This window comes from Siniperca chuatsi, linkage group LG1 (genome assembly GCF_020085105.1).
Source record: "Siniperca chuatsi isolate FFG_IHB_CAS linkage group LG1, ASM2008510v1, whole genome shotgun sequence".
In the NCBI taxonomy this organism is placed as follows: domain Eukaryota; kingdom Metazoa; phylum Chordata; class Actinopteri; order Centrarchiformes; family Sinipercidae; genus Siniperca; species Siniperca chuatsi.
The window spans coordinates 4,356,680-4,370,920 of record NC_058042.1 but is presented as its reverse complement, the minus strand read 5'-3'; the positions used below and the strand labels follow the sequence as shown (position 1 = coordinate 4,370,920).

The window sequence follows — 14,241 nt, the reverse complement described above, 5'->3', positions numbered from 1 at the left end:
TTACAAATAATTACAATGGTAGTCATGATTACAGCCTTGTCCTTCTAGCAGGACACCTGATGATGGCGCTAGATGAAAAGTTAAGAGATCATCAAAGTTATTACAATCCATCCACTGGTTGTCAAGACATTTTACTAAAAATCACAAATATGAACCTTGTGGTGGTGCTGGAAGAAAACAAGGGATCACCAAAGTCAGTAGGATACATCGTCTGGGAACCATGAATGTCTGTACAAAATTTCATGGCAATCATCAAATAGTTAGAGATTGTTCAGTCTCGACCAAAGTGCCAGCATTGTCATCCCTAAAGCCATATCGCTAGTATGGCTGAAAATGTATAAATAACCAGCTGAGATGGTCATGGCCTGGTGGTTTAGTCCAGTAAACCTGCAATGAAATAACTGAAAATAGCTACGCAGAAAACAACAGACGCATTCTAGTAACACTTGTCGGAGGGAGAAGGGCTTGTTGGATGGCAATTTTTAAAAGAATACATTGCAGCACGCTAGAAAAGGTTTCACTGAGTTGCATTATAATATCATCTGGAAACCAACTGGGAAAGTGTTGATTTAACACTGATGTGGTGGTGAAACTGGGCCGAACATCAGACACATCCAGAACAATACAGACTCATCTTTTATTGTGCCAAATATCAAGCTCCACCTGAAAGCTCCAGTATTGACTGTATTGATCTGTTAGTCAGTGTACCTTCTCTGGAGGTCTTGTTGAAGCTTCCTGTGACCGACCGCTTCGTCCTCGCTCACATCCCTCCTCCTCTTCATCCTCCTGCTGTTTCTCCTCTTCAGGCTGTGGTTTCCGCTGTGGTGTTGAAAGTCTCTGCACCCGGGCCCTGCAGTCATCGGTCACCTCCAGCTCACGATTCTCCAACCTGTGACTCCAGTCGCTGAAGCCTTCGTCCTCCTCCAGAACCAAGCAGCACCTGGGCTTCAGCTCCTCGTCCAACCTGAGAACCAAGTGGAGCACTGTTAGTTTTTAGTGACCTGACCTGATTGCCAAGAGGTGGAGTCAAGCTACTGGTTGGAATTTTTATTTTGAAGAAATGCAGATGTAATACAGCCATGTCAGTGGTTTAGAGGATTGACTGAAGGTACTTTCTAGCTTGAATTAGTAGGACGAACGCTTTATTTCTGAGGCCTTTAGTTGAACATCTGAATCCCAGCAGAACCATAAAAAACTTGGAGAACTGAATATGCAAGCTGCGGCACTCTGCTGCTGCATGAAACACACAGGAGGAAATGAAAGCCATATGTAATGTTGTATCTGTATTCTAAATACAGGAATTTCATAATGTAACGTGGGCAGAATACATTTCTGTTGTCTGCATATGTATTTTGAATACTGTTTCTTGTATTCTGTTACAACCCAACCTGTCAGAAATGCATGTTTCCCTTTTTTCTTTTTACATATTTCTTCTCACAATCCCACAATTTTGTTTTCCTGTTAAATGTCATAAAGTCAGTTTGTGGTGGCTGTGGTGTGATTCAGAGAACAATCGAACCCATGTCTGCTTTATTGACAGGTGTCCAAGCCTATCACACTCGCACGCAGCCATTGTTAGCTTGACTTGTCTTGCATAGGAAACACATTCTCTTAAAACCCGTATTTCAGAGCATAGAAGTATCATATGCACTACTGACCAAAAGAGCTTTTTTTGTGCAATTTAATTTGTTCAAACATAATACATCTACACTGAGAGACACGTGAATTGAACAGGTGAAAACTCTCTGAAAGGGGAGGGGACATCAACAACAACCTTCTGAAAGGAGAGGAAGTGATGGCTTGAAGTTAGATTTTGATCTTAAACCTTCTTTTTAAGTGGTTATAGTTGGAACAAACATTTTCTCTAAGTACGATTAACAGATTATACTCTTCTGTTACAGATTTTAATATGAATATGTTTTCAACATCTGTCCCAGGAGCTGATTTTGATTTTCCTGTTGTTGGTATCAATACAAATTCTGGCCCCTCGCTAGTTTGTACTTGCTTTTGTTGTTTAAATCCTTTTGGGCAGGTAATATATAAGTTTTCTGTGTATTTTTCTATACACTGTAGCAGTTTCTATGATAATTGTTTGGGATTCATGCTTTACATTTGACAGAATTTTTTATGTATTAGATTTAATATGTTCTTGTATAATATTTTTCATACGTTTTTTTTCTACTTTTACCCTGTCCATAGAGGCATGCTTGTCCCCTATATAGTACAGTGTTATCCAGCTCTGCTCTGATTGGTCCAGTCTGAGAATAGATTGACTCTCAGTCATGCAGATCACAGCCACCTGAGTGATAAATGTGTTTGTGTCTATATGTTGCTTGTTCTGCTTTGTGATGGTTATGTGACGATGCCTGACGAGGATCTCTGTTAGACTGAAACGCTGTTCTGTTAATTAAATTTGCTTAAATTTGCTGGGAGCTATCAGTACAGAGTGCGGATCTCGTGTCTGACTCACGCTGCCATTGTTTGCCCATCTTCTCCATCTCTTTTGCCCAAAAACACATGCTAAACATGCTAAATCCAGATCTAAATGATGCCACAGACGTGTTCTTCTTTTGTCGGGTTGAAAAGGTTTAAAAACAGCAGAATCTAAATATGATGTGCGTGAGGCTTTGTCTCCTGTTTTTTTTTACCCAGGTAACCAAGTGCCTCTGATGTCACCCAAAGGTTTCTGACAGGGCAGAGTGTTGAGCCAGGTGGCAGGTGGCAGACAGGACGTGCAGCTTCAGGCTCCATGGCAACAGAGGCGGTGCCCATGGAAACACTAAACAGAGAGGCACTGTGGCCTCCTGCTCCAGGTCAGCAGACTAGACCTCATCAGCACTAACAAAACACCTGAAGGCTGAAATCCCAGAGGTTTCTAAATGTTCACTGTGTGTGTGTTTAATCTTCATTTAATTCAGGCTGACAGGGGCTGTATCACACACAATCACACTGTTGGCTGAACAGTGCAAACACAATTTCCACTGGTGGCCTCTGAGTTCAGGCTTAAATGTCGCCTATAGCTGATTGTCAGTTGATCCTTTGTTATGTTTATGATCACCTCCACCAAAGAGAAAATATTTTCAGTCCTGTTTGTTTGTTTGTCTGTCTGTTAGTTAGCAGGATGTCTCAAAACGTTCTCAACTCAAACAAATCTCAGTGGAATTTGGTGGGATGTAAAGCCATGGGCTGAGGAAGAAATGATTAGCTTTTGGTAGCCATTAGGTAGCCATTTATGAATAGTTTTATGCTTTGACAAATAACCTCTGAAAAGTGAGGCAGAGAAGCCTTTTTTCCTGGATTTCTTGGTTCAACATGAATGATTTTTCCTCTTACACTCCTCTTACAAAATTCCCTTCTGTCATCACTAAATGTGACATATAAAATACTTGAATCCCCAAAATGTTGATTTTTGATATGCCACACCAACAATTTAACCACTTGAATTACATGATACAAGAAGCTACACAAAAGCATAACAAATATCCAAATATTTTCATTACTTTCTGAGAGTTGATTTGATTATCCAGTATTAACAGACTGCAGTGCCAGGCTGTCCTGGCTATTTTGTGCACCAACAAACTTTCTTAAATTACATGTGTTCTGAATTTTGCCCACTGTTTTGGGCAACCAAACTAAACTGTGCGTATGCTGTTGGAGCTTCAGTGTCAACCTGTTGTGGTAGTAGTAGTAGACTGATATTATTCAAATCTCCAGGAAGCTAATGACTGAACTAGTGAACAGTGCAGTATTGATGAGTCTACTGAGTCTACTCAGCAGCTCACAGGCTCAGGTGAGGAGGATATTTCCCCATGAGAGACCTGCTCTGACGTCACATCTCTGACTGATCAGACAGAAAGTGATGGTACTGAGTACACACACACACACACACACGTTTGTTTCACTATCCCCGTGGGGGACAGTCATTGGCATAATGTTTTCCCTAGCCCCTTACCCTAACTGTAACCTGTACCCTAAAACCAAGTCTTAATCCTCAAAAAGCAGTGTCAACCTAAACTGAGCTGAGGAGAGTTAAAGAGACACAAGCCAAAGGTATTTTTTACAACTGGACAACCCAAATGTTGTTCTTACTAAAGGCGTATTACTAATCTTTAAACCAATAGTTCCACATTATGGGAAGATGGCTTGTTCGCTTTAGATGAGAAGATTGATACCACTCTCAAATCTGTATGGTAAATATGAAGCCGGTTAGCTTAGCTTAGCATAAAGACTGGAAGCAGGGGGAAACCTCTAAAGCTCACTAATTAACATGTTGTATCTTGTTTGTTTAATCTTCATGAAATGTAAAAACAACACGTGGTTTTACAGGGCATTATGTAGGACTATTTCTTGGCTTCCAGTTTTTCTAAAGTTTCCCTGTCCCTTTCCCTTCTCCTTGTATATGCATGAATGAAAAATGTATATGAAGACAGGGGTGTGGAAACTTACTTACAGTAAACTATTTTTTTGTATTACCTGTATCACTTTGACTGAGGTTGTAGTGAATCCACATTACAACAAACTATTACAGCTATTCAGTAGCTCTGTGTTTCTGGTCTGGCTGGTAGACATTTATGTTTATAAATGTGGTGTAACAGTTTGTCGTACTCACTCTGTGTTTTGTGTGAGGTCGTTGTGTTGGGGGGGCTCAGGCCAGGAGGGGCTCCCCTCTCCTCTCTCCTTCTCCCTGGCTCTTCTCCTTCGCTCCCGCTCCACCTCCTCAGCATCCTCCTGGCTCCGCTGGGCCGTCACCCTGCAACCAACATGGACATCAACAGGCTGTGTCACCACACTCCTAAACCACCCCCAAAACACTCCGTTTGCATCAATCCCAGGGTTCACAAGGATCCTTCAGACAGTGATGTTTACCGCTTAACATACAATTTTTCCCCCTTAAGTAACTTACACTGTCTGACAGTATCATCACATATATATATATATATATATATATATACATATTACTGTATACATACTGTATTTATATTTTGTATCCGCTTGCTCCAGCTCTTCAATGAAGCTATATGATAATGATCATTTTTAGGGCGAGTCCATCAAATGGAAATATTCCAGATAAGTTGCCACTGTCAGGGTGTTGCCTAAGGCCCGAAGTCACTGGGATCGCGACCCCTAACGGGGAAAGCGGTAGAAAATATGGATGGATGGATGGATCTTGTGCACCATTTTATAGGCATTTCTCCAAATTAATGCTGACATATTTGGACATTTTAAAAATACATTTTTGTTGGTTTGACCAATGTTCGGCTACACAGAATGAGTCTGTAATAAGTGGCGCAACCGCAGGTAATTTCTTTAGCTAGTAATGTAAATAATGTCTTCATCTGTTTGATGCTACTTGAGCACTTGAAAAGAGATGCTGAGTATGATGACCATGATAAAGTTGGTTTTCCCTCCTCTACCGCCCTGCTTCGAGGGCAGCTGCCCCAAATTACCCTCAGTCCCCAGGGGCTCAACGGCTCCAGATCCACTACAAGGCTAAAAGTATGTGGACACCCAAACATTACGCCCACATGTGATTGATGAACATGTCGTTCTAAAATCATGGGCCTTAAACTGCTGCTTTTACAGCCTACTCTCTTTTGGTTTCAGGTTTTCCACCAGATTCTGAAAGCTGGCTGCAGGGATTTGCTCCCATTGTGCCACAAGAACATTAGTAAGGTCCAACACTGATGTTGGGTAATGAGACCTGGCTTGTTCCAGTACATCCCAAAGGTGTTGGATGGGGTTGAGGTCGGTGCAGGCCAGTCAAGTTCTTTTTCACCAAACTGGGAAAACCATTTCTTTATGGACCTGGCTTTGTGCATGGGGCATTGTCATGTTGCAATAGAAAAGGATCTTCCCCCAACTGTTGCCACAAAGTTGGAAGCACATTATTATCACTGTATGCTGTAACATTAAGATTTCTTTTAATTGGAGCTAAAAGGCCCAACCCATGGCTCCAGACCAAAAGTACACAACAGTTTGTGGTCAGAGGACTATATAATGCAGGTTGATATAGGGAAGATAGATACTGTATAAGTCGAGAAATGAAAATTTAAACCATGTTTTCTGCGCCACTAAGCACGCACACCTACACATTATTCACATTTCCTATTTGTTATTTGTCTGCTACGACAGTGAAAGGTATCTATGGAAAAGTTAAAAGTTTATATGTGAAGATTTAAAAATCATAGGAAAGAATTAGTTGGTCTTCTCTTTCATAGAAAGCTCATTCAGTTCTTCTATCTGATCGGTTCTAGTTTCCAGTGGGCGGGACTTGATAACAATAACTCTTTTTATTGTCCAAGCACATCTGGTGGAGCTTGAGCCAGCTGCTGTGCTGTTTCACTTAATTTCAATCTCTGGAGAGAAACAAAGAGAGAGAGAGGGAGGAGGTGAAGAGATCGAGGAGGAGCAGGAGAGAGACTTTAATCCTTTAACTCGATCTCGTCATACTTATGGAGGTCTGGAGAAAATCTTGTCAAAAATTTGGAATAAGAAGAACTTTGGAAATATTCAGTCAGCCATTTGATTGTCAGTTTGAAATAACCCATCTCCGGAGAGCACCTGTTGTTGGACTTTGGTTGGGTACAAACAAGTTTTCCAAAGCCTGATGTCATTGGTTTTAAAGGATAATTTCGATTTTCAGAGATTTGGCCATAATAACGGTGTACTCACCAATCATTCCTGAGATCTCAAAGAATGTGGTGCCATTACTAAAAATGTCTGACTGGGCAAGAAACATGACGTATATGTATTAAACTAACCCCTAGGGTTAGCCAAACTTATTTGAAAGAGAAAACAAAGACTGGTAAAATGATTACCCAAACTGTCTGTTGGAAACATCCATCAGTTTACAGATTGACTTCTTGGTTCAACGTTGACCTACTGCATTTACTGTAGTTGTGCACACAAGGTTTTCCTGTGCAATGATGGATTTTTATAGCTAAACTGTTAGCATGTTTACAACCTGTCTAATTGTCTGATTGATTGAGTTCCTTAATTGGACGGATTTTATTTTAACTGACAAAAACGATGGCAACACATACAAAAACAAAACCCAAGTTATAATAAACCAGAATTATCCTTCACTGTTTTACTGTACAATTTTTCACGTCTGTCAAACAATAGTCAGCTGCCTATACACAACACTGAAACTGATTTTTCTTGGTGTTACCACTCCTCCTGTTCATACCGGACATTAAGAGATCGTTTCCAATGTAAGTGACAAAATCCACAGTCCTCGTTCTGTGCAAAAATATTTTCCTAAATATACACAAAGTAAATATGAGGCTTCAGCAGTCTGAGTTAGACAAGTTAGACAATCAAGTGGATATCTTCCAAAGTTATACTCTTTTTACTACAAAATTCCATTTTTGTGTTTCCTTGTTGAGCTGCAGTGGAGGGAAAATAACAAAAAGAGGGAATTTTGTACTAAAACGGCTTTAACTTTGGTAGATACACACTTGATTTTATTAACTCACATTAGCTAAAGATCAACTCTAAAATGCATCTTTACACACGAGGACTGGTGAAATCTGCTGGTGAAAGCAGATTGTGAATTTAGTCACAACACTGCAGCAGCATCATGGAAGAAAAGCTGTCCAAGGCCTTGAGCTTGTTGGTTCTTATAAAAGAATACATAAAACATGCAGACCATTTGCCTTTGTACTGGCCAATAGCACCAAAATTCAGTGCATAGGCCTTCACCCAAAAATATGATTCATTTCATGTCAAGTTCAACCCCTCAGTTCATCAAACAGTTGGATGAATGAACTCATCCAAATGAAAAAAATATCTTTAAAGTGCAAAAAACTAATTCAAATTCAAAAGGCTGATGCAAATGTCATTGGTTATGGCTGTTGGTGAAGACACTGGCCATGAACGGTTGTAAGTCAAACATGCTGTGGTCATTTTTATGGGGGAAAGTGACCTACATAAGATCATACTGACTAGAGATGTAGTGGGAGCCATATTTTGGCCAGAATCTTTAGTTTGTTGTAAATCAATTTGTGTGATAGGGCTGCTTTGGCTTCTCAGTCAGGCCATTTTGATGAGGGAAATGAGTCAACTGGGGATGAAGTTTGATTGTCTGGACCTCATCATTGCTGCCTGAAATGCAACAAAAGGAATGAAATCCTTAAAGGACCGTATTTATTGTAGTTATTGGCGAAAACTTTTAAACATGCAACACCGCCAATAAAATCATATACATATATTTCACTTCTAATTCCTAACTCCTAACTTGAAAAAATCAACCGAAGCTATTTCAGTGCGAACAATCTTATTATCTTATTTTTGTACTAACAAGATTATAACTTAATAAATTGTGCCAACCCTGTCTCTTAGAAATTACGTTTATATAATTTGCAACAGCAAATACATTTGAAAAAGGATTACATTTTCTGTTAACATAATGAGGAAATGTTGTTAATTAACATATCTAGCAAGTTGCAAAAATGTTGAAACTGAATGTATTACTAAAATGTTCATTGTCAATGTATTTCATCAATTTCTGCCAAAGTATCCGATCATGCAATCCAATCATTGTGACTACAGCATTATTAAAGTTTTTATGATTATATTTAGGCACTTACAACACTTTGTCAAGGTTAGGGAAAGATGGTCTTGGTTTAATACAGACAAAGTGACTTGAGACTCAACGTTTTATTTACATTTAATCGAAACCACAGTCTTTCCTTAACCTTAATCAAAGTGCTTTTATTGCCTAAACCTCACCACAGACATGATTCTGGATGCAAACACCAGACTCTGGTGTTAAAGTCCTGAGCTTTGTACGCCCTCCAGGGTTGCCTGTGCACACAAGATGAAAAAAATATATCTTTCGGGACTTCGGCAGCTCTATAACTATCTTTGGATGTGACGCTAGAAAACCATCTACTGTACAGTGATGAAAGCCTACATGTCAAACCCACAGCCCACAGCTGAAGGCAACAAGTCGCTGCCCTCTATCAAAGCAGATATAGATGAGGCATGTCTGCTCTGCTTTATTCACAGTTACAGGGTATTGTCTCTGCAGGGCAGTCTGTACTTCCAGGTATCTTCAGAGTCTGTTGGGACATTTAACATGATGCCGTGAAGCATAAATGTTAAACGAGCAAATTATGGAGGAAATCTGCCTGATACGCATCACTTTTTCCACCCTTTATACAATGAGGCAATGGAGGCCTGGGGAACGGCATTTTCTTTGTGTGTGTGTGTGTATGTGTGTACGTGTGTGTGTCTGTGTGTGTGTGTGTGTGTGTGCGTGCGCATTTGGTTGAGCAGGAGGGGGTTCAGGACTCAGCCAGATGATGTCATGGCCATTAAGGAAGTTGCAGCTATAAAAGAAGTCATTGAACTCAGAGCTCAGTGTCATTTTCAGTGAAGTCACACAGTAATGTTCCACTGATCACTGAGGAAACAAGACCATCTCTGACAATAAGTACCAGTAGCTAGGAGAGGGATGCAAATAAAGAAAACAACACAAGAAATTAGGCTCCTGTGCATGTTAGAGGAGATACATCAGAATAGACGTATTAAGTAGCCAAATTAGACCAATGGAAAACTAGATAGTAGCAGGGTACAAAAAAGAACAAAAGGATACATTAAAAGGTGATTGAATTGAAACTGATTGTGATGATAGAGAAAGATAACTTAGATAGAGACATTTCAATCCAATTATAGTGCTATTAAAGTATGACGCTAATAATTCTCTCTGCTTCATCAGCTTTTTGACATGATGAAATTGCACCATTCGAACAAGCCATTCTTAACTGCCCATAGCACTGATGTCACAAGTGGAAAAACTAATGATATTAGTCTCTGATTTTTCTGAGTCATGTTTTTATACTGTTAGATAATGATCTTTAGATAAAGTATGGTACATCAAGGGAAATACCACCAGCCAGTCACATTAGCTTTGTTTATTTTCACTGTTGAACACCAAACAGCTTGTTTCATTAGAGGTGGGTGTGAAGCTCTGGAAAGCAAATGATGACATTAGTCATACCTATTAATAATAACTCAATAAGGGTGAACTGTTGACTGTCAATGTTGAGGGTTGCCCTATTTTAGCAGTTATTAAACTCAACCCATCACCTCTGACAACATGCTTTGAAATGGTCTCAACCGGATCGTAAACCATGGTCTGGTCTTTTGTATCTTCGTTCTCTGCTCATCTTTTGCCTGGTGTTCCACATGGTTTGACTCTGGGTCCCTTATTGTTGTATTTTTGTGAACACTTTTTAGGCCACATCTTTTGAGAACACAGTATAACCTTCTCAATTGGCAACCTTCACATGCTAATGATGAAGTCAATGCAGAAATGCTTTAAGTTGCAATTTTCTAATGACCAATACCCCTGACTGAATTCAAATAAGTAGGAAAACCCCTCATCTGGAAATAAAGAGTCAATAAATCTTTTGTTCAGCTCTCAGAAGCTAACTTTATAATGTGTGTCATGATGGAGATTTTGGACCTGAAATAGTTGCTCTGTGTATGCTTTGGTGCCCGTTTGCTTAATTGACACCTGTCTCAACCGATCACACTCTACTGTCAAGGTTGCCATTTTTTAACTCCACTTGAATTCCAGTGTTTTTGCCAAATTTGGGTTTTCTTGCTTTAGGGATTTACAAAGATTGTAAGAAGCGGTAGTTATGGTTGAGAGCACAGACACTACCATCATGTTTAATGCAGTCTGTGAACCCTCTACATCTATGTAGATCATGCATAGATATTAAGTCTCTTGTGCCATCAAACTGTGAAGTGCTCAGGTTGAGTCCGCTGATGATCCGACCTCCATATAATATTGGTGGGTGATGATGGCAATATAAAAATAAAATTGAATTGAATTGAATTGATGGCGATCTTGTTTTAACCACTTTTGATTAGATTGGATGATGATAGCTGGATGTACTCAAAGTTTTATGTGATTCTGTTACTATGACATGTAAGGTTTTACATATTTTAATTAAATGTGTTACATATTTCCATATGTTTTGTGTTCAAGTTTGTGTGTTCTGTGTTTAACCTGGCTGCAAGACAAATTTCCGTTCGGGGACAAAAAAGTTAAAGTGGAAGTTGAACCACAGATTCCTGCTTTTCTACTGCAGTTCTACAAAAGGACACCTTTTCTGACAAGAGTTAATGCCCCCCAAAAAATCCCCCTCTAACAATAACTAAAATGAGTATGAGCCTGGAATTTGGGTTTACCACTTGCTGTCGTCTTGTTTCTTTTTACTGGAGAGAGAAAATCTAAATTTTACCTTTACCCCTACCCCAAAACATACTCCTCATTACGCATTAATATCTCCTAAATTAAATAATTTTACAATTGCAACCACTACACACATTACAAGAAGTGGGAAGCAATTGATTGCATTTTTCCTACATTGTGCTTTTGTGGACATAAACTGCTTTTCTCTCTCTCTCCCATAGTTCTGTGCTTTCTCGTCTCTCTCTTCTCTCTTTCTGTCGCTTTCAGCAGGTATTTCTGCCTCCGGAGCTGCAGAGTCTGGATCAATGATTGCGGGCCACCTGCTGCCCACCTGCTCGACGACCGCTGCTACAATTATTATTATTGGTCTTATTACAATTATTATCATTATTATTCCTATCACTATCATTCCTATTATTATTATTTTATTAATATTACCACTACACTTTCTGGAGGATTATTTTAAAATTCTATGTGGAATTTGCTTTGTGCTTCCCTCTCCCCCTATTTTCTTTGTGATTTATTCCAGTCGTGGAATATTAGTACTGATATTATTATATTATTACAATATTAGTATTCAGTCAGATGCTTTACTTCAGTAAAAAGGATCAATAGTACACTAATATAATACACTCCATTACAAATAAAAGTCATGTATTCAAAGTTGACAGACAGACAGTTTTATAAGAAATAATTTGTAGGTGTTATCAGAAAAGTTAAAATACTCATTATGCAGGCAGAATGGCCCCTGTCAGTGTTACATTATTATAAATGATTGTATTACTTTATTTACATATAAACCACATTTTAATGTCAATCTGGTCGAGGTACAGTTAATTTAAATATTTTGTATAATGCTGGGTGCACTGTACTCATAGGTTTTTAAAATCTTTATCTGCAAAGTAAGTAGCGACTGTCAATAAATATAGTGGAGTAAAAAGCACAAGTAAAATAAAAGCTGAATGCTAAAGTAACATACAAATACCTGAGAATTGTGCTTAAGTACAATACTTGAGGACCACTCAGCATTAATGAACCACCACTGGTTCATTAATATTTTATTATTCTATGATGACTGCATGAAGTGGTCGACTCATATTCCCTGACAATTTATCAAATTTCCACAGAACATATCTTTAGGAAATTTCTAATTTCATCCTGCAAGTGCGAGTGAAAACGAACAAACCTTTGATCAAAACCATTTTTCTCTCACCTGATGAGGTTCTGCAGGAGCTGTCTGCTGGAGCTTTTTCTTCTGATGGGTTCTGACATGGTGAACTGGGCTGTTCCTGGTCTGTCAGTGGTCCTGATTCTGGTTCTGGTTGTATTGTAGCCTCAGGTCCTGGTTCTGGTTCTGGAGGCTTCGAACTTTCGAACTTTTCCTACAGTTGCTCTCCTGTTCTTCCTTGTCTGTCTCTATGGCTCATGTTGGTCTCTCTCTCTCTCTCTCTCTCTCTCTCTCTCTCTTTCTGTTTAGTCGCAGCTCTCTCCTCCCTCCATGTGGTTTTCATTGATGCGTTTTTAACCCCCCCCCCCTTTACCCTAACAGGGGTCATGTGACTTTCCCAAGGGGGAAAGTAAGATGATATCATAACAATGGATCGGTGATAATTTTATATGCATGTATATTGTTCATGTTGTCACAGTGAGTGTAGTTCTGTGTTTATATATAGTCTTTTTCTTGTCACTATCAATAGCCCAGCCTATTATAAGAGAAATAATCAATTCTTGTGTCACTCACTGTCCTTTAAAAATGCAACACTTAATAGGGATTAACACGCCAACCGTCAGTGCTGGAAAGTACTTAACTACATTTCCTCAAGTAATGTACTTAAGTACCATTTTCAGGTATTTCTAATTTACTTGAGTATTTCTGTTTTCTGCTACTTTATGGCCTACTTCTACTCCACTGCATTTATTTTACATCTATATAGTTACTAGTTTTCAGATTAAGATTTTACATAAAACACATATTATGGTAAATGTATAAAATACTAGATAGACTAAGATTAAATCAATAGTCCCCAACATTTCTGGTTTTTGAACCATCACAATAAAACAGCATCTAGTTGGGGCTCCTCGTCATGTTTCAGATGTTTACGAGTTGTTGACATTTTCCCTCTAAACGTCTCACATGGTTTCATTTCAACGACTGTTTTAGGCCCAAAGAGGTTAAATATTTCAATATTTCACAGAAAGCAAAGATTATAAAAAAAGTCCCGAACATGAATTCACAGTTTTGAATCAGAACTTTGTTTTTTTCTTTTTTCCTCTGCCATTAATCATCTCACGACCCCTCAGATTTATCTTGTGACTCTTTGGAGGGACCCAACCCCTAGGTTGGAACCACTTGACTAAACTCACTAACTGTATATAAAGTAGTTAAAACTAGCTCCACCTTGAGCAAATGCAATACTTTTACTTGTAATAGAGTATTTTGCTAAGGTGCTAGTATTTTACTGCCGACCATAAACTGCAACATTTGTGTCTGGACATACTTTTCTTTAGGATTAGAATGAGAATAAGAATCAGAAATACTTTATTGACCCCCGAGAGGAAACTCTTTGAAATTTTTCTTACAACCAACTCCTTAGACTTTGTCGCATTCATAACCTTTTCATAATAAATACAGCTATAATAAAATTCAACCACTTCTCTTATATACTGTAGGTATATAAGAATTTACTTAATTCAAAAAGAGTCCAACTGACTTGATATGAGAACGTTAGATTAGAGAAGAAGCCATTCTCTTTGTTCTGACTGAATAAAACTCAGATCTGAGCAGCAGCCTGAGGACGAGGCTGAAGGAATAATGAGTTGTATCTGGTTACTGTTCAGCAGGTTATGAATAAGATATGGCAATATGGCAGCACAGAACAGGAGCAGCTGCTGGAGGCGTCCAGCCGATCTGTTCTGTCCAGCTCTATATACTCACATAACTTTCAGAACATCAGGGCTCAATACCACCCAGGCTGCTGTCTGTCTGTCTGTCTGTCTGTCTGTCTGTCTGTTTGTTTGTTTGTTTGTTT

General features: G+C 39.0%; 1 protein-coding gene across 2 annotated transcripts in view; it reads right to left on the bottom strand.

Annotated features, from left to right (window-relative positions):
• Positions 1–12,693, bottom strand: part of LOC122884798 (lymphocyte-specific protein 1-like) — a 33,811-nt gene extending 21,118 nt beyond the window's left edge. Inside the window, exons 1-3 of one of the 2 annotated variants that reach the window (XM_044215225.1) lie at positions 12,426–12,693; positions 4,610–4,750; positions 709–964 (exon numbers count right to left, since the gene is read on the bottom strand). In XM_044215225.1, the coding sequence (XP_044071160.1) occupies positions 709–964; positions 4,610–4,750; positions 12,426–12,484 (456 nt within the window). In that variant the 5' untranslated portion in view covers positions 12,485–12,693. The remainder of the gene's footprint in view (positions 1–708; positions 965–4,609; positions 4,751–12,425) is intronic. The other variant, XM_044215308.1, reaches the window with a different exon arrangement.
• Between the last annotated feature and the right edge of the window lie 1,548 nt (positions 12,694–14,241).